Source organism: Phycodurus eques, chromosome 9 (genome assembly GCF_024500275.1).
Source record: "Phycodurus eques isolate BA_2022a chromosome 9, UOR_Pequ_1.1, whole genome shotgun sequence".
Classification (NCBI taxonomy): Eukaryota; Metazoa; Chordata; class Actinopteri; order Syngnathiformes; family Syngnathidae; genus Phycodurus; species Phycodurus eques.
This window is the reverse complement of record NC_084533.1, coordinates 14,709,292-14,732,233: the sequence shown is the minus strand read 5'-3', so window position 1 is coordinate 14,732,233 and position 22,942 is coordinate 14,709,292. Positions and strand designations below refer to the sequence as shown.

The 22,942-nt window shown below is 40.3% G+C and overlaps 1 protein-coding gene across 6 annotated transcripts in view; it reads right to left on the bottom strand.

Annotated features, from left to right (window-relative positions):
• The window catches only part of LOC133407804 (glutamate receptor 3), a 122,198-nt gene extending 99,672 nt beyond the window's left edge, over nucleotides 1–22,526 (bottom strand). For 2 of the 6 annotated variants that reach the window (XR_009769214.1, XM_061686060.1), the window contains exons 1-2: nucleotides 22,313–22,525; nucleotides 21,813–21,971 (exon numbers count right to left, since the gene is read on the bottom strand). Coding sequence is in view for 5 of the 6 variants with exons in the window: in XM_061686060.1 (XP_061542044.1) it covers nucleotides 21,813–21,971; nucleotides 22,313–22,391 (238 nt within the window). In the remaining variant the exon portion in view is untranslated. Of the gene's footprint in view, nucleotides 1–21,812; nucleotides 21,972–22,312 lie in introns of all 6 variants that reach the window. The other 4 variants (XM_061686057.1, XM_061686058.1, XM_061686055.1 and 1 more) reach the window with 2 other exon arrangements.
• Between the last annotated feature and the right edge of the window lie 416 nt (nucleotides 22,527–22,942).

Here is a 22,942-nt window from a genome sequence, read left to right as displayed (position 1 = left end):
AAACCCACACAGGCACGGGCAGAACATGCAAACTCCACACAGGTGAGGCCGGATTTGAACCCAGGTCCTCAGAACTGTGAGGCGGATGTGCTAACCGGTCGTCCATCGTGTCGCCTGTAATAACAATTATAAGTAAGATATATAAAACGTTGTAGTAGATTTAAAGTGAGTTTTTCCATATAAATATTGTTTCTTTTATTATTTTTTTTAATTTGCTGTTAGTATGCCAAGTATTACTTATTGACTTACTGTAAATGAAAAAAATGACTGCGGTGGGCTGCGGCTGTGATAAACGTTTACACTAGTGCCTGTATATAGAAGAAAATAATGTTTTATTTATTACACAGCAGTGGTGAGATTTGTAGCAGCAATGTGAGATAAATAAGTAAATCAGCAGGACTTAACCAATAACTACTACACACTCAAGCAATCACACTGAAAAAAAATTATGGCAGTTATGTATGGTCAACGTAGATCAGTGGTAATCATAGTCAAGGCACTGTAGGAGTGGAGAAAATGCTATAAATGGTTCCTTTTCCACACCTGTGTCAATGCTAAACATGTTTGCAGTGATGATCATGGTATAATTTAATGCACATAAAATCCACATAATTACCATTTAGAGTTCGAAGTCAAGCACTTAAGTAAAATACAGATTATCTCCCTCAGGTTTGTATGATCTGAAGGCCATAATTCCATACAGCAATCAGCCGCAACATTAAAATCCATTGACAAGTTTATAGTGTGAAATAAAAGTGTGATAAATTATCCTTTTAGGATGATTTTAAAGTTTGACTTTTGCTCTTGATGGCAGAGTTCAATTGCAAATTTTATTTACCATAAGAATCAATATCACAACACTGCCATGACATAAGAACATGAAGTAATGGTCTTTTTTATCTATATGCCTTCCTCTTGATGCAGCATCAAAGAGGACCATTTTGATATCAAATTAACTTCCTTACTCTTGAGTGGCTAAAGTTAATTAGTATTAAAGCATCATAACTCATGTTGCACCATAACTGCAGAATGACCGAATCGCATCAAGCTGATTAAATCCCCGTGTTCCCCACAAATGGTCCAAGAGTAAACGGGGCTTCATTACCACCTCTCCATGTTATTGAGGTACAGGCAAAACTAAGCAGCAAACAAACCCCTGAAATTGGGTGTTAAATTTTCATTGGCTCCCACAACCTTTGGCCCTCTTGAGAGCAATTTTCAAACTCATGCTTGGTTGTGCATCAAGTGCCGAATGGGACGGGCAGCCCCACAATAGGCAAGGGGAGATAAATGTTGTTTCAAGCCAGCAAATCGGGTGCTGTGCCCTTCATGGTCTTTGCGCCGTGTAGTGAGGGAAGAAAAAGTGTGCCCAATATTCATTGTCGTGGAAAAAGGTCAAAGGTTTGTTGTTTGAGCAGCCACAAATCAAATGGTTACATTTGAGCGCATTTTTTGCATTCAGTCCAACACTACAACGTACCATCCGTTGCCTGTCAATAATACATTGCTAGTCCAGACAAACCTTCACAAGAAAATTACATTTCCAGAGAAAACTTCAGACCAACTGTCAAGTACGACTGCAATAGAGCTAAAAGTAGGATTCAAGCCAAACTCACGCCCACCTGATCACCCTGATTGCACTGGACTATGCAGTATGGGCACTATACGCATTTTCCCTCTTGAAATTAGTTGAATGCCATTAATCCGTCCCAAACCCCCGCCCTCCTCCAAAAAAAAAAAAAAAAAAAAAACACCCCCAATTGCTGTTCAATTTTGTTGAAAAAGGAAAATAGCATTGAATTGCAAAATATAAATATAATAACACACTATATGCGGATTGCCGTGACCAACTCGGAACTTGGAATAGCTGACTTCCTGTGCATGCTCTGCTAACGAGCAAAACTAGGATTGATTACATGATTGATTGAAGCCGAACTTGCTAAAATTTGTATTCCTTTATGGCTGGTGTCTTTGTACAAAAGTTAAATACATGTATATCATTTATTTATACAAATATGATATGATACATGTAAACATGAACGAAGCCCAACCACTCTAATTCCTACGAGTGCTTTGAAACGGTCCCCTTCCCCATTCAGCCGAGTGAGGCGGAAGTGCTTTTACCTGGTTTGCCGAATGAAGAAGGAGTTTCCGCATATACTGGATTAAAGAGAATGTCCAGAAATAGACTGGTTATATGAAGTGTAATTCATCCAAAAGCTACAGTATATCACCTCCCGCACTTGAGCCACATGCTGGACAAACACTGGGACATTTGCGAGGTGGCCTGCGTCAGGCTGCACAAAATGACTGTCAGATCCTTTCAAAAGGTTGAAACCGCCCAAAGTTGCGTTGTGAGAGCTCCAGTCATCCGGGTTAGCCGCTTACCGCGCACTTAATCTGCATGTTAGCGTCTACTACTTTCTCATGGTGAGTGTTTTCATTTCGGATTTGTGTGCACTTGTCAGACTCAATAAACAGGTGAAGCGCAACGGTGAGTGTGGCTCTCTCTTTTCTTCACTTCACGTTTTTTTGGCTCACAACACAAAGCAAAAAAGCAACAAAGCAACAGCTCGTAACACAATAAACTCATAAATTAAGGCACTCATAAGTCAAGGTACTGCTGTATAATGTATTTACTGTACCATGACACATGTGGGGCACAGCGGTTAGAGAGAGGTAAGCAGCAAAAAGTTCTGCGCGATGAGCCTTCTTGTACTTGTGTGAGCTCTCTCCTCCCACAGTCCCAAAGCATGCATGCTAGTTTCAGGATGAATTCATACATCATTCATACACAATTTATTTATTTATTTCATTAATCCCTTGCTCGAGTTGGTCTTCCAACTCGGGCCACCTCGCCTTGTTTCCGCGGAAACTCAGCTTCGTCTTCTTGACTTGGCGAAGCTCGTTTTCCTGCTTCCTCCACTTGCGAACCATGGACTCGTTGATCTTGAATTCTCTCGCGGCTGCTCGATTCTCATGTTCCTCCGTGTAACTGATAGCTTGCAGTTTAAACTGCGCTTCGTAAGCGTGTCTCTTCGTATGTGCCATTTTCGGGGGTCCTTAACCAAACTGATGTTGTTTTGCACAATGCACATCCCGGCGCTATATACCTACTGGGGGCGTGCCTTTAGCGTCTTCTGTCACGCGCACCCTTTCCCCTTTACATCCGCATGCTGTCCTCAGTCATGTCCCCCTTTCTCTTATATAAGCAGCCGGTCGGCAGGAAATGCTCCCAGTCAGTCAAGCGGAGCGCTCATCACACAACAACATTTACAGAATTTGGAACTCTGCGCACACATATGGCTCGCCGCATTATAAGGCGCCCCGTCCATTTTGGAGAAAATTTAAGACTTTTAAGTGCGCCTTATGGTCGTGAAAATACGGTAGTTGACAAATAGCAGGATATGTAGCTCCGCTCTTCATAAAGGTACCACAGTGTGCCACTGCGACTGGCACACCGATGAAGGGTTAATAATGACTAATATTTCTTTGATGTAGGCAGTGCAGGTTCAGTTGGCTCTCAGTGACGATTTGAATTTGAGTGCGAATGGTTGTCCGTCTCAATACACAATGTGTCCTGTGATTATCTGCCGATCCGTCCAAGGTGTAGTACGCCTTTCGCCCAAAGTCAGCTGGGATCGTCAACAGCTCTCTGTGAACCTGAACAGGATAAGTGATATAGAAAATGGAAAGATGGATGGATTTTGGGACCATCTTTGATATTGCAAAATTATGACTTAACTGAATCGTAATGCTTGACAGAAATACAGCTAAAATGAACTGGTACTCAAAAAAATAAGCTGTATAGAAAATGGATGGATAGATGAATGTTCATTTTAGTATTCTCTCTCATTTATTTTACGAAAGTCATTGCACACCATCTGTTTAATATTAAAAGTATTAATGCATTTGAGATGGAAATTTAATGAGACTATTACTATGAAATATTTGCAGAAGCATGTCAAGGACTTGTGTTATCAAAGTTGTTTGTTTCAGACAGTCATCAAGAAAAGCTTGTCCAGCATGATTCCATCCCACCCTGGTGCAATCACTTTAACGTATTGGAACTCTGCTTTTAACCCAACAGCTTTATTCGCAGTGAGAGCAGATCTCTGTGTAATGCAAAACTGTTGGAATTAAAAGATGGGAAGTTTTGTTGAGGGAACAAACATGATCCAAATTAGTACGTGAGTAGAAATGAGCAAGGTACTCCTCCATTTGTGCAGGTATAGTATGTATTTGTCACAGAGAAGGGTAGGAACGTGCTACATTTAGTCTGTTACATTTACTCAAGTAGCATTTTGGATAAGTTGTATTTTTCAGAGTAGTTTTAATGCAGTACACTTTTAACTTTCACTCAAGTATTTATTTTAAGAAGAAACGGTACTTTTACCCCATTACAATGATTTACATGCTGATCACTACTTTTTTTTTCTCTATCAATTATTGCTTATTTATGAAATTTGTTTGTGTGCGGTCTGGAGACAACGACTTCCACATTGGGTGCTGTTTGCTCCAATCCAACAGAACCGCTAGTGACCTATGATTCCATCCATCCATTTTCTACACCGCTCATCCTCACTAGGGTCGTGGGTATGCTGGAGCCTATCCCAGCTAACTGCGGGTGAGAGGCGGGGTACACCCAGAACTGGTTGCCAGCCAATTGCAGGGCACATATAAACAAACAATCATTCACACTCACATTCACACCTACGGGCAATTTAGAGTCTTCAATTAACCTACCATGCATGTTTTTGGGATGTGGGAAGAAACCGGAGTACCTGGAAAAAACCCACGCAGGCACGGGCATGCAAACTCCACACTGGCAAGGCCGGATTTGAACCGCAGTCCTCAGAACTGTGAGACGGATGTGGCTAACTAGTCAACCACCGTGCTGCCTACGTTTGACTCGAGTTCATCATCAAACAACACAAGACCACACACAAGGTCTTCTATCGGGGTTCACGGGCATAGATATGAAAACTAGATAGGCCAGCTTGGCTAATCGATGTAAAAGCAGAGATACAATACTGAGGCCACCAAACCGGACCCCCTCTATGCCTCCGCTGCACCTTGAAATTCTGTCCATAAAATTCATGAACAGAATCGGTGACCTACTAACTTGGAAAAAAACACATAAGCCCTATTTTATGGTCATAAGTAACTGTAAAACATACATCTTTTGGTGTATGTGCTAAACTCGCTCACAAGCACACGCGCGCGCACACACACACACACGCACGCAAATATACACAGCAATATCAGAATTTGCACATTCACTTTTTTAGTTTTTTATTTGCCTTAATTTGTTATTTTATAAAGATTTTAGTCATTATGTTTTAGATTAAGTGATATTGTTCAGCAATATCAGAATTTGTACATTAATATTTTAATTTTGTTATTTTTATATTATTTTACATTCATTCTCTGATTTCAAAAATAAATCATGTTACCATTCACTCAGTACTTGAGTAGTTTTTTCACTGAGTACTTTTTTATTCTTACTCAAGTCATTTGTGGGAAGACTACTTTTTACTTTTACTTGAGTTATTATTATTTTCAACTAACAGTACTCTTAGTTGAGTACAATATTTGGCTACTCTACCCACCTTTAATTTCTTACAAATGTGCATGTAGTAAATCAAATGTAAAAGCACGTAAAATTAAACATTCCTTGTTCTTAATTGGATGAAACACAAAACCCTCCCCCACAACATTCATGATTGTTAGTCACCTGCAGCCCATCACATTGATCAGGTTCATGTTGTGTGCCTTAAGAAGGATACTATGTGCTGGGAGCTGCTGCAAACTCTTTAGAAACATGTATGCATTCACCAACGTAGCAGCTGGTCACTTCCTGTCCCCATCCTCTTTCTTACATCGCCTCCTTCTGACACACAAATAAGCCACTGAAGTGTTGCATGTCCTTTTTCATCATATTCTAACACTGTTGGGGCCGTATCTGAGCGCCGCTTTCCGCCGGGGACTCTGGAATGGATTCCCTCCAAACAGCCCTTTCATTCTGCAGCTGCAAAGGGTTAGAACTCTGTCATGAGCCCGGATAAAGTTGTCTTCCTGATCTGTATTTGCATGACACCAGAAAGAAAAGCCATGACACTGGCATAAAACAAGGATAGGAGCTGCAGCGTAGAGTAGCCAACGGTTGATGATAGAACACTTGAATATTTCATCAGACAGTGGCTGGACTCACATACGAGGTCCGCGGGCCGGTAGCAACCGCCCACACCTTTTATGTAGCCATGTGTGAAATGGCAACAGCACTCTGCGACTTAATCATTGAAGGGAAAAAACAGAGGAGGGGTCATGGTTGAGCGAGCACATCATGTTCACTTAATTCTCACTCATGAGGATACTGAGCACTGAGGACAGAGAATTGCGCTAAGAACCATGTAAAGCAAAAACACCACCGCGGCGGCCATATAACATCGAAAGCCTTTCCTTCGTTCACACACACTGAGACCAACATCCACTATAGACTATACAACTGTCTCTTTAGCTGTGATTGGCCAAACTGATTATGGATCTTATAACCCAATATTCACAGATTGATTGTTGCTTAGAGAGTCATGCATTCACATAACTGTTATAATGTTAATACATCCATCCATCCTTTTTATACACTGATTATCCTGTCCAGGGTCAAAGGCAAGCGGCAGCATATCCCAGCTAACTTTGGGTGACAACACTGTGGACCAGTTGCCAGTCAAGTCATGTTAATACATGTGCAATGGTATTTGTTGTATTGTAAAAAAAACTATGTACAATTTGGACAGTAGCACAGTTTTTACACTGCAAATTTGAGATCAAATAATCAAGATGCATAGACATTTTCCTATTTAACTTAAGGGGTTTCCATTTACCTTTTAAAAATGAATTATTATCTCACACTTTTTTTGTTTTTGTCGTTGCACAGTGTATTTGTGTAATGCTTGATACTTGATACACACATGCCCATTGGTAAAATGTCTTCATGAAGACACATTGACAAGGCCATCAAGCCATATTGCAGCCAACGCTAGCAACCATCTTGGTCGCCTTCTTTCGTCAATATAGTGATAGAGTTACATTTATGCATACATTGAGCTAAATCATCTCAAAGCATGTTCAAAATAAGCACTCGTATTTCTCTCATTATACTAAATGAAATCAGGTCACATAAGGGGGACATGTTGACATTCCTCTACTACCCTCATTCACCCAATGTGGTGATAATTGAATTGGTTTCACCCTCTGTTGCATCTCACATTATCTCTTGGCTGTCAACGGCAAATTCTCAAGATTCTCACAGATCCCGTCCAAATCGTCCGCTATTAACTAAGTACAATGAGTCTTCAGTTTATTACAGTCTCAACATACGAGATATATCGATTACGGTTGCTGTCATAACATCAGCTTAAGCATGCAATCAAATTTCTCATGTCATCCACTATGCTGCTCACACGTCCTTGTGGATATACGTTGTATTTGCATTTTGGGGCATATTAGTTCATTGTGTCAGAGAACTGCGGTTTCTCGTTCATTTGATACATTGCAGCAGTCATGCAAATTTGATGAAACGATTTAATTAATTGTGGTTCAGTGAACGATCAGAAATACACTTGGCTCAAGTTTTGCTTTCAGTGACATGTTTCTCTTGCCCTCAGAAGGTTTTAATGTTGCAGTGTCAACAACTCTTTGTTCCGACACACCCTCTAATCATCAGCCATAGCAATTATCTGTAAACGAACCCTTGTCTACAGAGGTGCTGCTTTACATCATAAGTCTGATTAGATAAGTTGTCTTTAATAGTCAGCAAAGAGGATATCCACTGTATAACATGTTTTCCCCCCCCATCTCTCGATCACTGCGAGGAATATGCTAATGCTTGTTTCTACCTCCTCTTCTTTAGTTGTATTCTAGAATGCCCATCCGCTAGTTTCACAAGGTTATGGCGCTTCAGTGGCCTAGTAACTATGAACTGTCACAAGCAATCAGTTCTGATGGAGCCCTCGTTTCTGCACAGACATGCAGCTTAGGCAGCATCCTGCTAGCTACCGTCTCTTTTGGTACACGCCAGAAACGTGGAGCTGGAAGCAACTGTGATTCAATATTTACTAAGATGGGAGAGTGCATTGTTAATGTTTTGTATTCAGCACAACGCTGACTGGTGTCCTCGCCATTCTTGACAATCAAGAATTATCTGCCACCACACACATGTGAGGGGGAAGTAATAAACAAATGATAACTGTGTGTGGACTGAGATTACTTATTTATCTTTTCATAATAATAACCAAAACAGAGAAGCTTTCATAAGCCACTTGACCTTGGTTGGTACGTTGATATGTCCAGATGGAGTGAAACAATTTCTCTTTTGGACCCTGAGAGGCCAAACCAATGAAACCACTATAGGTGAGGAAGATTCCACTGGTGGTAGAGGATTATTATGTGTCTGTAAATAGCCAATTGCTAGCCGGGTATGATTGTGGGAACGGAGCTGTGATAGGTATTTGTTCGAATGATCAAAAATATAAAAAGAGAGGTAGAAGACACAAGAATAGAAAGAAAAAAGCTAACTGAAGCATCAGTCCTTTTTAGAAGTTTCTTAACTGCGCCATCCCTGCTCTTTCTTATACAGGTATAAGGCTGAAGGGCATCCTGAAATGGAAAATAATCTGTCACAAACAATATGTCCTATTCTCCTTGAAAGCTTTTGGTAAATGAAAGAATACAAATCAGAAAGGCGATGGGCTGCGAGCAGACAAATCCCTTATTCCCTGATGCACCTGAGATGAATAGTTTGAAACGGCAGCAACACCCCCACCCCAAGCTGATTTTATTTAAAATGTGCAGCCACCATATGAATGTTCTTATCATGCATTTTCTTTTTATGATTTTAAAAAAATAATAAGAATTTAATGCACATAAGATTCTGCACATATCCGCTTATGGTCCCTCATAGTGTTTATCACTGGTCATCCAGGTCCTCCTCTTCATTACAAAGCAGTGCTGATATCATCTTCAATAAAGGAGCCCAGACTTGTGCTGTTGTTGTTGACTTATAGTTCATAAAGCAGCCTACTATTTGAGGGGCGCTGAGCACATGTCCAGAGCATAGATGGGCTGTCATGTTGAATCATGCCTACTGATGTAAATTAAATTCTATTCATGTGTTGGCCAAAAAGCTAACATATGGGTTAGTGTACTGCACATTACTCAGAAACCTTTTGTAAGTTCAGGGGTCCTTGGTTAACAACAGAATTCTGTTCCTATGGTGGCAACATAACCCAAATTTGTCATTTGTAACAATGTGTCACCCTCATCTATTACGACCTGCCTTGAGATACGAGTGACCCCACTTATGCTTCCTTTTTCAACATATGAGGCCTCATTTGGACGAGTTATATATTTGACTTGCAAGCAAAAATTTGAGCTGTATAGTGGTAGTTAACACAACTCACTTCGCATCAAGGAGCAGTTTGGCAGACAGTGAACAATTCCTCCAAAAAAATAGTTTTCAAGGTGTTTAATGCCACTCCCAGTTGGAGTTTACTCTCAAAGTAAACATCAAACCAAAAGAATTACACATCGTGTATTTCAAACAACCACATAGCTTTGCCTTGCAAAACGCCTAAGCGACAATATTTGAACACAAACAGTGCATGAAAACATGTAGACTCTGGCATGTATTCTTTATCCTCTGAAAAAAAAAAGACTAATATGACTGCACCTCACCTCACGTGCACCTGACTCACATACAGTAATTGTGAAACTCGTCTTTATTTGTGTGTGTGTGACTGTATTATACTGCTCTCTGGTGCCAAGTCGCACACCAGAATGAGTCGCAATAAATTAATCATGATGCACAAACTGTTTCATTATTTGCATTCCATTTATTTATGATATTGCTATAAGTTTTTATGAAAAACAATATTATATAGTGCTATTCTCCTTATTAAAATGCATTACACATTTTTTGGTTGTTTTTTTTTCTGGGGAGATTTGAAAATACATTTATATTCATTTCAATGGGAAAAGATGATCTGAGATATACAACTTATTTTAGTGTTGAGTAAGTTCCGATGTAAGAAAAGAAGGAGTTAGTGTAAGTGAAGCTCACATTTAAAGCAGACTCCATACGCATCATTTGTAATCCACGTCAATTTCGGATTAATCTAAGGATTATTTTTTCTTGTTTTTATGTTTTACTCATAACAGTGGTTAACTTTTTTAAACTTCTTATCTCATACTGTATCTTATAATCTTTGTTAACATCTACCACTTATTTCGAATCCCTATAATATGCATTTTAAAACTCCTTGCTGTGTTATTATAGTACACAGGGACCCCATGTTGACTCTAGGCTCTGTGCAGTGATTTGAAGTCGGAGGGTGATGATATCATTAGTGTGTCGTGACAATCCATCCATAATAATTTTTACCTTAATCCCTCTTCTCACGCACACTTTATCACATCTGGCCTCCAAAATTGAGCAGATACAGTAGATTAAGGAAATCAATAGGAAATTCAAAGACTTCAACAGCCCCCCACTCTGAGCGCAAGCCACTAAAGATTTACGAGTCAGGACTGGGGAGATTATGAAAGCTATCATTGTAAATATATGATATGAGCAGTGGTTTATAGGTGCCTTAACTTAGAGCACATACATGGTTCCAACGTGGCCTCGAGACCAGTGTTTGTGGAGGATATGTGGAGATCTAAAGCAAACAGCATTAAGCGAGGAAAGCTGTTGTGTTACCAAACAGCATCTGCCAGAGTGCCTGAATCCAAGACAAACACTAGTCAGACAGAAACTATTCTCCTCAGGTTGACTTGAAAAGGCTCTTGATATTTTCATTAAAAATGCATTTTATTGAATATGCCTTTTGGTCTTTTTTATGTCTTCCTTTCCTGAATCTCATTACAACCCCAGCCTTTAAAGGAAATACATGTATATGTGAAAAGAGGTTGCATGGCCTGGAAATTAGGTCAAAAGAATGTTCCCCTGGAAGATTTAAATGTTGGCACTCTCCCAGCATTCGTGTTGTATGAGAAAGCTTTAACCCCATGTGGCCAAACCTAAAAGTGCAAGTGATGTAACCACCCAAGCAAGACTGCACTGGTGCAAGGCTCTTAGCATTAGCAACTGTTGGCGCTGCTCTAATTCTTATGGAAGTGTAACACGCAACTGTATTCAACATGTCATCCTTTCTCCAGGCCTCGTCTCCTCTTCGGTTTGAACTGTTTTGTCAATATCCTCACAGGGACCTTGCCCTTCGCACCTCATTCGCTACAGCACCAGTCATCCGATGGCCGGCAACTTCACAAGGCCCCGGAGAGCACCTGGCCATCAAACCGTCATATTACGGATGAGAAGTTCACCTTTGATTTTACTGCACTGTCACGGTGCTCTATTGTACGGCGCATTGCCACGCATCATTATGGATGTCATCGTATTACAAATCCATGATTTAACAGGACTTGCGATTTTTGGTTCAAGACTCAGTTCTGCCTTTGATGTCATGTACAGATATGGTGAAAGGTCAACTTAAGATGTGTTATGTTTGTTGTCGTTTTCTTCATAAATGTCACGTTCATTCATTCATTCATCTTCCGTTCCGCTTCTTCTCATTCATATTCATTTTATTACATAATTGCCTGGCTATTTCTATGTATGGAAAATTATGATAAAATCAATCATAAATAATAAAAGTTGAAAACAATGATTATTTTTTATTAACAAAATATATTTTGGGTATTTTTATAAACACAAACCTTTTTTGTTGTGTTTTTGTTTTACTTCATTGATCAAGGACCTCACCCAGATGTGGCAATGGATCACAAAGGTTTGCCTGCCCCTGTTCTACGGCATTTTGTTCTACGGCATTTTGGCACACCAAAATAGAAAACTAAAAATATATTTTGGGCACTAATTCCATTGTTTTGTAACATGTTTTTTTTCATATTTGCATGATCAAACATAATACTATTACTAGCTATAAAGAGGCTTAGTTTTTTTTTGTACAGTAAGTGCAGGTGTGTGTGTGTGTGTGTGTGTGTGTGTGTGTGTGTGTGTGTGTGTGTGTGTGTGTGTGTGTGTGTGTGTGGGACAGATGCTGTGCCAAATCCGTAGGGATGATGAATAGGCTGTGGAGCTTCAAAAGTTTGGCAAAGGCTGCTTGCTATACACTATGGGTTCTTGGCAACAAATTGCAGTGAAAGCAAAATACTGAAACAGTGGTGAAGTCCTCTTCAATCTGAACCGAGTATTCAGTGACTAAAAATGCAATTTCCACTTGAAACAAAGTCCACAGAAAAAAAATTTTTTCAAAGCACGTTATGCAGAAACGACCTCCTTGCTACAGGTAAGAAGACTTGCTTGCAACTTTGAGTTCTTTATCATTTCTGTTCATAGTCGTGAAGAAACCAACACTTATAGGCCACAAATCTGCACACTCTAATGCGATCCAACGTACTGTAAAAGATATCCCAAAACTTCTGCCTCTATAATAAGACGTTTGCACACTTCTGCAACCAAATTATTTTTTATTGTTCTCTCATGAAAGGATTTCATTGTAAGAATCTAGTTTGTCTAATTAGTTACATACTCTGCATTAAAACATGCAGTATGATGTAGTGCACCTTAACATCAGTGAAAACCACAATACTCTGGTTTATGATAGATCTATTGTATTTGCTCTCATTAAAATGTGCAGGAGCATCACTCATGTTTAGCCTAGCTGCCTTACAGTTCTGAGGTTTGGGGTTCAAATCTTGACTTCAGCCTTCCTATGTGGCTTTTGCTTGTTCTCCCCATATTTGCATGGATTTTCTCCAGGCACAATGGCTTCCTCCCACTTCAAAAAAATAAATAAAAATCCATGTTAACTTGAAGACTCCAAATTAGATGTGAATGTGAGTGTGAATGGTTGTTTGCCTTTTGGTGCCTTGAGATTGACTGGCAACCAGTACAGGGTGTACCCCACCGCTCACCCAAAGTCAGCTGGGATTGGCTCCAGCTCAAGTGCAACCCTAACAAGACTAAACTGTATAGAAAATAGATGAATGGCTAGATTGTGGAGCAGCAGACAATGGTCGAGCCATTTTTTGTCCATAAATGTATTATTTAGCAGGAAATTCCCCGTGGTGATGATCATTTTGGTCAAAAAATAATAAAAAGAAATAACAAAACAAAACATTTGGTACTCAATAACAGATAAAATGGAAATGTATGGCATCTAATGGAGGCTGAGACCAAATATGTGGTGCACTGCATCAAGCATGTTTTTCTGCTCAAGAGTGCGCGGCTCTGTGCGTACGTATGTCCAGCACACTTGCATATGCACAAGCCTGCATGTGTGTCCATAAACAAACCTCCATCTGTGCCTCCACAGCTGAACTGGGATGGCTAGGCCCCCTTTCCCCTCAGTATTGCCTATTCTCCTTCTTTCTCCTTCTGGAGTTGTCATCACACTGCAACGACATCCAACCTCCTCCCTAACGCTTGCGTTTTCCCAGCATCCCCTGTCATGCTTCTTTGGTCACACCTTTCAAATTGAGTTACAGCCCGCAGAGAAAAGTGTGGCACTACAACAATCACATCAGAGGCTTGTGTTGACCACAATGTGTCTCTGTCAGGCCACACACTGCAAAAAAACATGTCTCCCTGTCACTTGGTTAACTATCCATTTACACTGCAACCAAAACCGCCTCAAATGCCATTAAAAAGAAATACGTGGAAAGATTTGTGTTTCTTCATCCACACTTCACAACATTCGCCCCTTTCCACATACAGTGCTGTATGTTGGGACAGTGGGAAACAAGTACTGTACTGTACAAGCAACAATCTATCATAATTTAACCTTAAAGCTTGAAAACCATTGTGATGTTACACTGGTTTGTAATAACAATAAGCGTCACTGCCTTCGCCACAGTGGCATGAAGTTGTCCAGAATACGGGTCGACCAGCCAGGTCGGGTAGCGTTAGCACGAGCACCAGTGTTATCTTGGCTCAGCTCCTTATTTGCGGTGTTTGCATGTTCGGCCCATGCTTTCATGGGTTTTATCCAGCACTCTATATGTGCCCTGCAAATGGCTGGCGACCAGTCCTGTGTTTACTCCAACAAGTGCTATACAAAAAATGGATAGATACCCTTTTCTAATTTTAAAATTCTGAGAAAGTCTTAAAAGAACTTAAGAGCATTTAATATTAAATCAAAAACAAAACAAAAATGATGACGATGTCAAGAAAGACCAAGGTTTGCGTTCCAAAGTTTTGTGCACCTTTAGAGAAACAGTCTTCCTCAAAACAGCCTTAGAGGCATTTTGCTTTTAACGGTCTATTTGTTTCTTTTGCTTTTTGGCCTCCTTGATTTGACATGATTTGTATCTACCACAGTTCCCTTAAAATAAAATGCAATAACAACAAACATCCAGTGCACTGTATTTGCGGTTTGCTATTCACAAATTCACCTGTCGCCGTTTGTTTCTAAGGAACCTATCTTTAACTATTGAAAAAAACTCAAACTCACTATTGCTGAAAAACTCACCTGTTCGCAGATCCTGGCATATTTTTGGGTCGTTCTGTAATGCCCTAATATGCTATAAGCTGGTGCCAAAACTGGCTAATAATAGGAAATGAATAATTACCAAGAAGGTATGTAGAACTCAACTGCGAGATATTTGTATGTCAGGGCAGAGCAAATTTTAGCCGGGGTTGGTAGTAGGGGTGTCCCGATCCGATATTTGATATCAGATATTTCTCCAATTATCAGCCACAAAAACAAGTATTGGATGATAGCAAACTGAATGTAAAATCTCCGATATAAGCACCCTTATACAAGCAGTCCATTCCAGGCTTCTATCCAGCAGCGTCCAGACAATGGCATGTAGAGCTCACATGATCACAACAGGTTGCTAAGGTGCTAACAAACTAGCAATGAGTAAGAGTGAATGTTGCTCGCTTAAATTAGTTTATTGCCACTCGAGTTGAAGTTCACTGTAAAACTAAATGCAAATAACGAATGTATCACACATGTTGTATGCTCAAAACATCAGAATCTTTGTTTTTGTTCACAAAACTCACCAGCTCAAAGCTAACACGCAATGAAAAACACCACTGACGAGCTAATGAAAACTAGCATCGAACTTGCAGCACTGATATCTCTCGAACAAGGGCGTGCAAAATCCTCTCGGACCCTCCGCACCCCGGTCACCAGCTCTTCCAGCTCCTTCCCTCAGGTAGGCGCTACCGATCAACGCAAACTAGAACTAGTAGACATTCCAACAGCTTCTTCCCTCTTGCGATCAACTTCTTAAACACCTAACCTATAATTCCATTACAACAAGCTGGCAATTTTTTGACTTGAGTTCGTTGTCACATTTCTGTGGGGCCAATTATGTATTACTCGTGCACTCACTGTAGTTGTCTCGCCATGCTGCACTATTTGCATATACTGGCCACTCATGCCAGAGTAGCATCTGCTCCATTTGCACACTGATTGAGGAGTATCTGTAACATTTGCACAACCAACATTGTCCCAGATGATCGCACTACTCGTCACTTTAAACCGCATACACTCCTTGAAGTCTCGGTGCCCTCTGCACAATGGTCATTGCACCGGACTATTGCAATATTAGTCATTCGAACTGCTCTAAGTGCTAGAGGACTCTGCATCTTTTTGCACAATTGTTTTTTGTCAATGTCTTTATGTCCCCAAAGTGTTCTGTAAATTGAGTGTCTGTTGTACTAGAGCGGCTCCAACTACCGGAGACAAATTCCTCGTGTGTTTTGGACATACTTGGCAAATAAAGATGATTCTGATTCTGATTAATGAATATTGGTACACAAATCCTATATGAACACATACAAACAGGCCATATGATACTACTATCAGGCATATATTCTTCAAACTCTGTGAAAAACAAGTTATATTTACAATATTCAATTGTGACTTTATTCTTCAAGCATCTCGAGCATCACTACATTATTCCTTTCCGCCATGACATTGTGGAAATAAAATATAGCCTAGATGCATAAAGAAGTTAAAAAGTGTATTACCACACGTGGATCAAGCAAATGCCACACACACATACAGTATGTGATTTACTCCCACCTCGGATTATATCGTAACTGAAAAAGTTGTACCGGGACATCCCTAGTTGTTTTGCCACACTTCTAGATTTTTGCTCTGGTGAGTGGCTCTGAAGAAGCTCAAGCCAACAAATGACAGAGATTTTGTTATTGTTGTTTTCACGGGTTGTGAAGCGGCGACGTACAGACCAGCATCCCTGCACTTCCAGTGCATTTTGTGATTTGTTTATGGTTTTAAAAAAAATGAACATAGGAGCGTCAATTACTTCACGACAGGGCTCGGTCCCCATCACCTGCGAATAGCAGGGCTTTACTGTACAGTATATTTTTTTACCACTACAGTAATTTAAGGTTCTGTTCATTGGCAGGAAGAAAGATGGGTGCATGCAAGCCATGCTGACTATGCATTACTCTCCTAATGTATTGTGTTAACAGCCATCACTTTACAAAGCTGAAAACTGCTGCAGAAATGTTTTTTTTTCCTGACTGTCCTGAATGTTTTTTTCTTTCCATTCGTTTTGTTTTTGATTATTGGCTCTACAAACCTTTGTATTGTAACACTGCACCCAAGATTAAAAAAAAAAAATCATCTTGAGGAGATTTCTCACTTATCATCACCATAGATCATCCTGAACACACATTGTGCAACCAACATAACATCGCAGCTGAATGCAGCAAAAGTAATAAATAATTCTGAGGTGCATTGCTTGTACCAATACTGCAGTATGAACATCTGCGTGCTGTGGTAACCACATTCCTTTTATTGTTTACAATGAGGCATTGCACTGCTTTTCTGATATCTTTTGCCTCTTTGAATGCACTCACAGTGATTCTTCTGTGATCCTGTCTGTGCCCCCATTCTTCTGGAGCGAGCCTGTTTCTACTAAAGTAACTAAAAGGCTGAAGATGGTTCAACATTGACAAAAAATGCTTTTATTACATGCGCTCAGTGGAGGAAGAATGGCTATTGACCATTCGGGAAATGACAAAATGAAGATGAGCTTTACAAGAAAAAAACATTGCAAAATGTGCCTATGAGAGAAAACAAGGCGAGTAATTGAGTAAAAAGCGTGACAAGGAAAGGTACAGGAAGGGCTCACTGTTCTTTTCGCCTCAAGGAGAAGAGAGGACGAGGACGAGTAAACAGGTGAGAAAAGGATGGCGGGGTCATTAAGTTGACCATCAGGAACATTAACACTGTTTGCGCTGCTTTCTTCAAACTGCACTCCTTTCGCTTTCAACTCCCCTTTTCTTCTCTCTGAGCTATCCTGACTCCCAGCTTCTGCAGCTATTATGAAACCTGCGCTGGTAATTACAGATTTCCCATTTTCTGATGTCGCTTCAAAGCAACAAGTCTTTCGACCAAAGCAAACTGCAAAACTGTGCTACAAAGCCGAGCCTTTTAGGATAACTGCAGCCACACATTTGTTTGCTGCCGGCCACTAATTCAATTAATATCAAAAGGCTTTCAGCCGACTTGAAAGAAAATCGTCCTAACTATATTTTCTCTCTGAAAAGCTAAGTATAATTTGACTCTATTATGTTGGGTTTAAAGGATGTGCTACGTTTTATTTTTTTAATCGATCGAGCAGTAACGCCTGCCTCAAAATGGATTAACTCCCCAAAATTCACATAAACACCTCTTTCCTAACATCTTCGAGTGGATTGCCACCTCATGAAAATTAAATGTACTATGCTGTATCTCACATAAAAGGTCTGAGTCATGCACAGGGAGCTATTGATGACAAAGGAAGTTGGACCATCCGAGTAAATAATTGTGACAGCTTGCACAACAAACGCTGACAAATGTAAAACTCAACGGCACGGGAGTTCTTCAGTCAGCCTCCAAGGCCTGCAAGTCTGCAGATGAATCTTATTTAATGACGTGATTTACTTCATTGTTCTTTCATTGTCTTGAAGGAGACAACCTGAGGTGCTGTGGAATGTTGTTCGCTTAGTTTACTGCGGCTATCACACATTTAACCATTTAGATCAGAAACAAAACTGCTTCCTGTGTGTTTTCAGTTGTACTCTTCACACGTTAATCGGGCTGCGCACGTACTGATAAACAGGCCGAATTGGAGTATCTTGACTGATAATCCTGTGGTGCAGGGTGTTTTTAAGAGTGATTTTTCCTCCCTGATCTGCTCGGAAAATAGTCAGGACCCACGATCAAAAATGTTTCAACTATTTAATATTTCCGATTGTAAATCTTTGCATGTGTGGTCAACACCAAGTTCGACCAAGCCTCGGATGCTATGATTGTGACATGAAACAGTGCGATGGCCAATTAGGAAGTGATGTGAAGCCGGGGAGACTGGGGTCTGATGTGAGTTGGTCAGAGGTGGGTAGCCAAATATTACACTCAAGTAAGAATACTGTTACTTGAGAAGTAAACGTAAAAAGTAGTCCTCCAAATAATTACTTGAGTAAGAGTCAGAAAGTACTCAGTGAAAAAAAATACTCAAGTACTGAGTAAATACAGAGTAACTTCTGATTTATTTTTTAAATCACAAGCATGAACGTCAGATAAAATAAAAATAAATAAATAAAATATGAATGTTCAAATTCAGATATTGCTGAACAATATCACTTAATCTAAAACATAATAAATAAAATCGTTCTAAAACATTATTTGTAAAATAACAAATTAAGGCAAATTCAGCTCCAAGAAATGGTCTTTTACTATATTATCTCCACGTGTTAAACAGCACAATACTGCAGGCTCACCAGGCAGATTACAAAAACGGGAACAAGGCTGCTGAGGATCTAAAAAGTAAACACACCCCTGTCCAAATGCCAGGTTTTTAAGTTGTAAAAAAATTGGACCAAGATAAATCAGTTAAAGAGTTTCTCCACCATTAATGTGACATAGAATTTGAACAACTCAACTGATTTATTTTTGTATCTTTTTGAGAGGGGAGATGAAAATAAACAACTGAAATCTTGAATGTGATTGACTTGGACTTCATGTTTAACTTGCTGCCTTCTTGGCCACGTCACCATTGCAAAAGACATGTTCTGTTTTAACTGGTCTTTTACCTGGTTAAATAAAGTTTAAATAAAATAAATAAAAATAAATCCGGTTGTACAAGGATGCACTCCCTACTATGACTGGCATGTGGCCGTTTTCAGGAGTAATAGATCACATTCAAACTCATGTTCAATGGGAGTCCACACACACCTGCCACCATTTCAATTTTGAAGTGGAAAAAACAAAAACAACAGAGTTGAGTCAAACGTCGTTGTGGTAATCACGGAGGAGTGGCGCAACGGCGCCCGATGTGGAAGCCGAAAAGGAATGTCTAAAAATAAATCGCACATGCAATTATTGATAAATGAAAGTAGCAAGCGGCATGTAGAGTTTCTTCTTCACATAAATACTCGAGAAAGTAAATTTTCATCAAAACTACTCTGACAAATACAATTTATCCAAATGTTACTTGAGTAAATGTAACGAAAGATATGTAGCACATTCCTACCCACGTCTATGGGCTATATGAGAGCAAAGAACATAGGGAAATAACTATAAAACCGCTTTTTTTTTTTTTTTACAGAATTTCTCCATCAGAACATATGAAGGAACTCCGGGCACTTGAGCTTTTCATGTCAATCCCAGCTGGTAAAAATACCACCGTAAGATATGTAAGGCGGCAGAAATCTATTTTTTTTTTTTTTTTTTTTTTTACAGTTTGAGCAACGCAATACATCACAAATGCCTTCCAATTAGGTTGTGATTTTAATGCACTTTTTTTTTTTACTGAGAAAATTATAAAAATGGTAGTGCTACAGTATGTGTGTGTGTCAGGACCAAATGTGTGATTCAGTATGGACACAACCTTAGGGTAAATTTGAGTGACAAGGACAGTTCTTTTCTTTGCTCTGTATATTTCAACACAGACAACACCATTTTTACATTCCTCTTCTCTTGGACCAGTACAAATAAACGAAATGTAATACGCAGTGCAATGGCAATTGTTTGTCGGTAATTGGCCAACCACAAAGAAACACAAAGCGCAAAATGAAATCGCTTAACCAGGAAAGCCTCAGTGATATTAAAAATCTCCTTTAAAATAGTGTTTCAAAACTTTGAGACACCTTTGCCTTTTGGAATTACTGTATAAAATGATGGGCAAATTGTTACGATATTTAAAAAAGGGCCCCATGTAAGATGTTTGCATAATAGTGAAAGGTAGTATTGGAACTTGGCATAGAGTTTGTAAGTAATGCGTCTCTGCTGGTCGTAAAAGCGATACACTTTACTGGAGAAATTTTATCAAAGTTATAATGTTGAGAAACATAAATGCAACAACAGGACAATTTCACAAATAAGCCTTTTTGGTAATAATAGTGTAATTTTCATGAACTTCCACTTTGAGACCAAGAACACAGCGGTTGTGTAGTAAAACACCTAAAATTAAACTGTTTTGTATGTTTTTGGTTGAAAATTGTGTTGTGTAGATGGCTTGTTAGCTTTATAATTAAGGAGAAGACTTAAATAAACCCCAAGCATATCAGATAAATGTGAAGATCATAAAATCCCTCAAATAATCAAGTGACATTTGATATTCCTCTTTCTGTTTTTCGTGTCTCTGACAGATACGGGCCTTTAAAAGCACTTATGTCAAACACGTGTTGGTGCGTGTGAAGTTTAGGGCCGTCCTGAGACAGTTCTCTTGATGGAAAAGTTTCAACGTGGCAGCAAGAAAAAAAGAAATGGGCCACGGCTCCCACAGGAGCCCCTTCCTCTCACCAAAGCTCAGTCTGCCCCTGAATTTAATTAGATTCCGATATCAAGCCTTCCATTCCTCTTCAACATGCGTGAAATTGCATGGTACTATCTCTTATTTATTCACACTCATTTGCTTATTGTTTCTTAAGGAAGCCTTCATTTGAGTCCTTGCAGCTCGGCTGCCTCCGATATGATGCTCTGCTTCATCTCACCTCCACTGCAGATCAACTCGTTTGCTCTTCGGTGGGGGGAAGCTATAGATTTTTTTTTTCCTCCCCCCCTTTCGCCCAATGACAGCACGGTGCGGTGCTATGAGGGCTGGGTGCTAATGAGCTGACTCTGCAATGCTGGGAGATGCTGTATAACACAGGGGGAGTGAGCCAATGGAGCAGGCGGAGACTCAGAGGGGCCATTATGACCATGCAGCACAGGGGTTAGAGGGATGAAGAAGCGAGCGAGCGAGGCATTTTGGCTCTCGAAGGCAGTCCCGTTTTACTTGGCTCATCTTTTCAAATGACATCTCCAAATGTCGCTCTCAACTCCATTCCTTCCTCGTTTATCCACTCTGTGTCTGCTAATTGCAATTCTAAGGGGGGGGGGGGGGGGATCTTATTTGTCGACTCCGCACCATGCAGTATATGACCAATAAAAGAGCCTTTAAAGGCGCTTACAGCAGGGAGATGCATGTCATTCTCGATTGTTTTATATGCTACTTATCTGCACCCCTTCTAAATCAATTATATGATCAAGTCCAACCAAAATGTGAGCTCTATAAATGCTTGACACAATATGTTTCTTTCCAAGGCCAGCATGTGTACATGCCTGGGAAACTTGCACAAATGTTCATAAAATATCACCAGTGGAAACCTCAACAGCAACGTATGCGTGTATAAAAGGAATACATGAGCACATATGCGTTTCTTTGAGCACAGTTATGAATGCTGAGTGTGCATGTAAGGAGTGGGACAATGTTTGTCGTATACTCACACGCGTGGGTGACCGAGAAACTGTTGGAGGACTCCAGGTTGTCCACGTTGTAGTTGAGGTGGAAAGGCTTCTCGGTGGTATTTTGGTTGGTGTTGTAGAGTTGCACCGCGAACCTGAAGGCGCTGTGCTCCTGCACGGTGGAGCGCATGAAGAGACCCCCTGCAAGTGGGAACACCGCGTCTCACTTTGACCTCTTTAATAGCCAATGATTATGCATTTAACTCAATATTACGTGACATCGGTGGCCTTTTCGGAGCACTTCAGCTGCGCGTAAGGTTAAAAGTCGTTTCTTTTTTTCCTTTCTTTGTTTTGTATTATTCACATGTACCTTCACATGCTTTGTTTTAATCCAAAGAAACAACTCACCAGACGGACTGCAGCATTTTTTTTAACACTAACTTAGTCTTATCTCCTCCGCGCGCATCGTTCTGCTAAATAATATTACAGTCCTGCAGTTGCGCGCACAATTTACAGATCGAGTAGCGCTGCAAATCACTTACCGATATTAATCTGATTAGGAAATCCCGCGAATGATGTGTCGAAGAGCCACAGTAGCAACAGCAGCGAGCTTTGTGCCATTTTCCCCCCCCACCTACAACCTCTCTGTTCAACTCCTTGGGAAGAAGGTGGGCAAATGCATATGTTCGGGAGGTTGACGATGGGAATCCAGTGGAGAGATGATGATCGCTCACAGTGCACCAATAAGGTTCATTGAGGTGCGCTAGAGAGAAAGAGCCGCGGAGAGAGAGAGAGAGAGAGAGAGAGAGAGAGCGCAAGAGAGAGAGAGAGAGAGAGAGAGAGAGAGAGAGAGAGAGAGCGCGATGTTGGTCAAACTTGATTAAATTAAATGGAAAAGGCGCCAACCTGCTACTTTGGAGTAACCCCCGCACTTCTCTGTATTAGACGACCAATCATTAGGAAGCACTGCAATCTCTTGGTGGCTGCGTGCCTGCATGCGTGACCCGATCCAGCTGCATTCTGCAGCAACGCTTCACTTTTTCTTTTTTTTTTTCTTCAGTTAGAGTGATCCTATAGTTATAGTTTGCATCATTTTGTGTCCATTATACTGGGGCATGTTATTATATAAAACCCAAAGGTGGGGCACCATCTGCTTCAGCAGGCTCCACCAT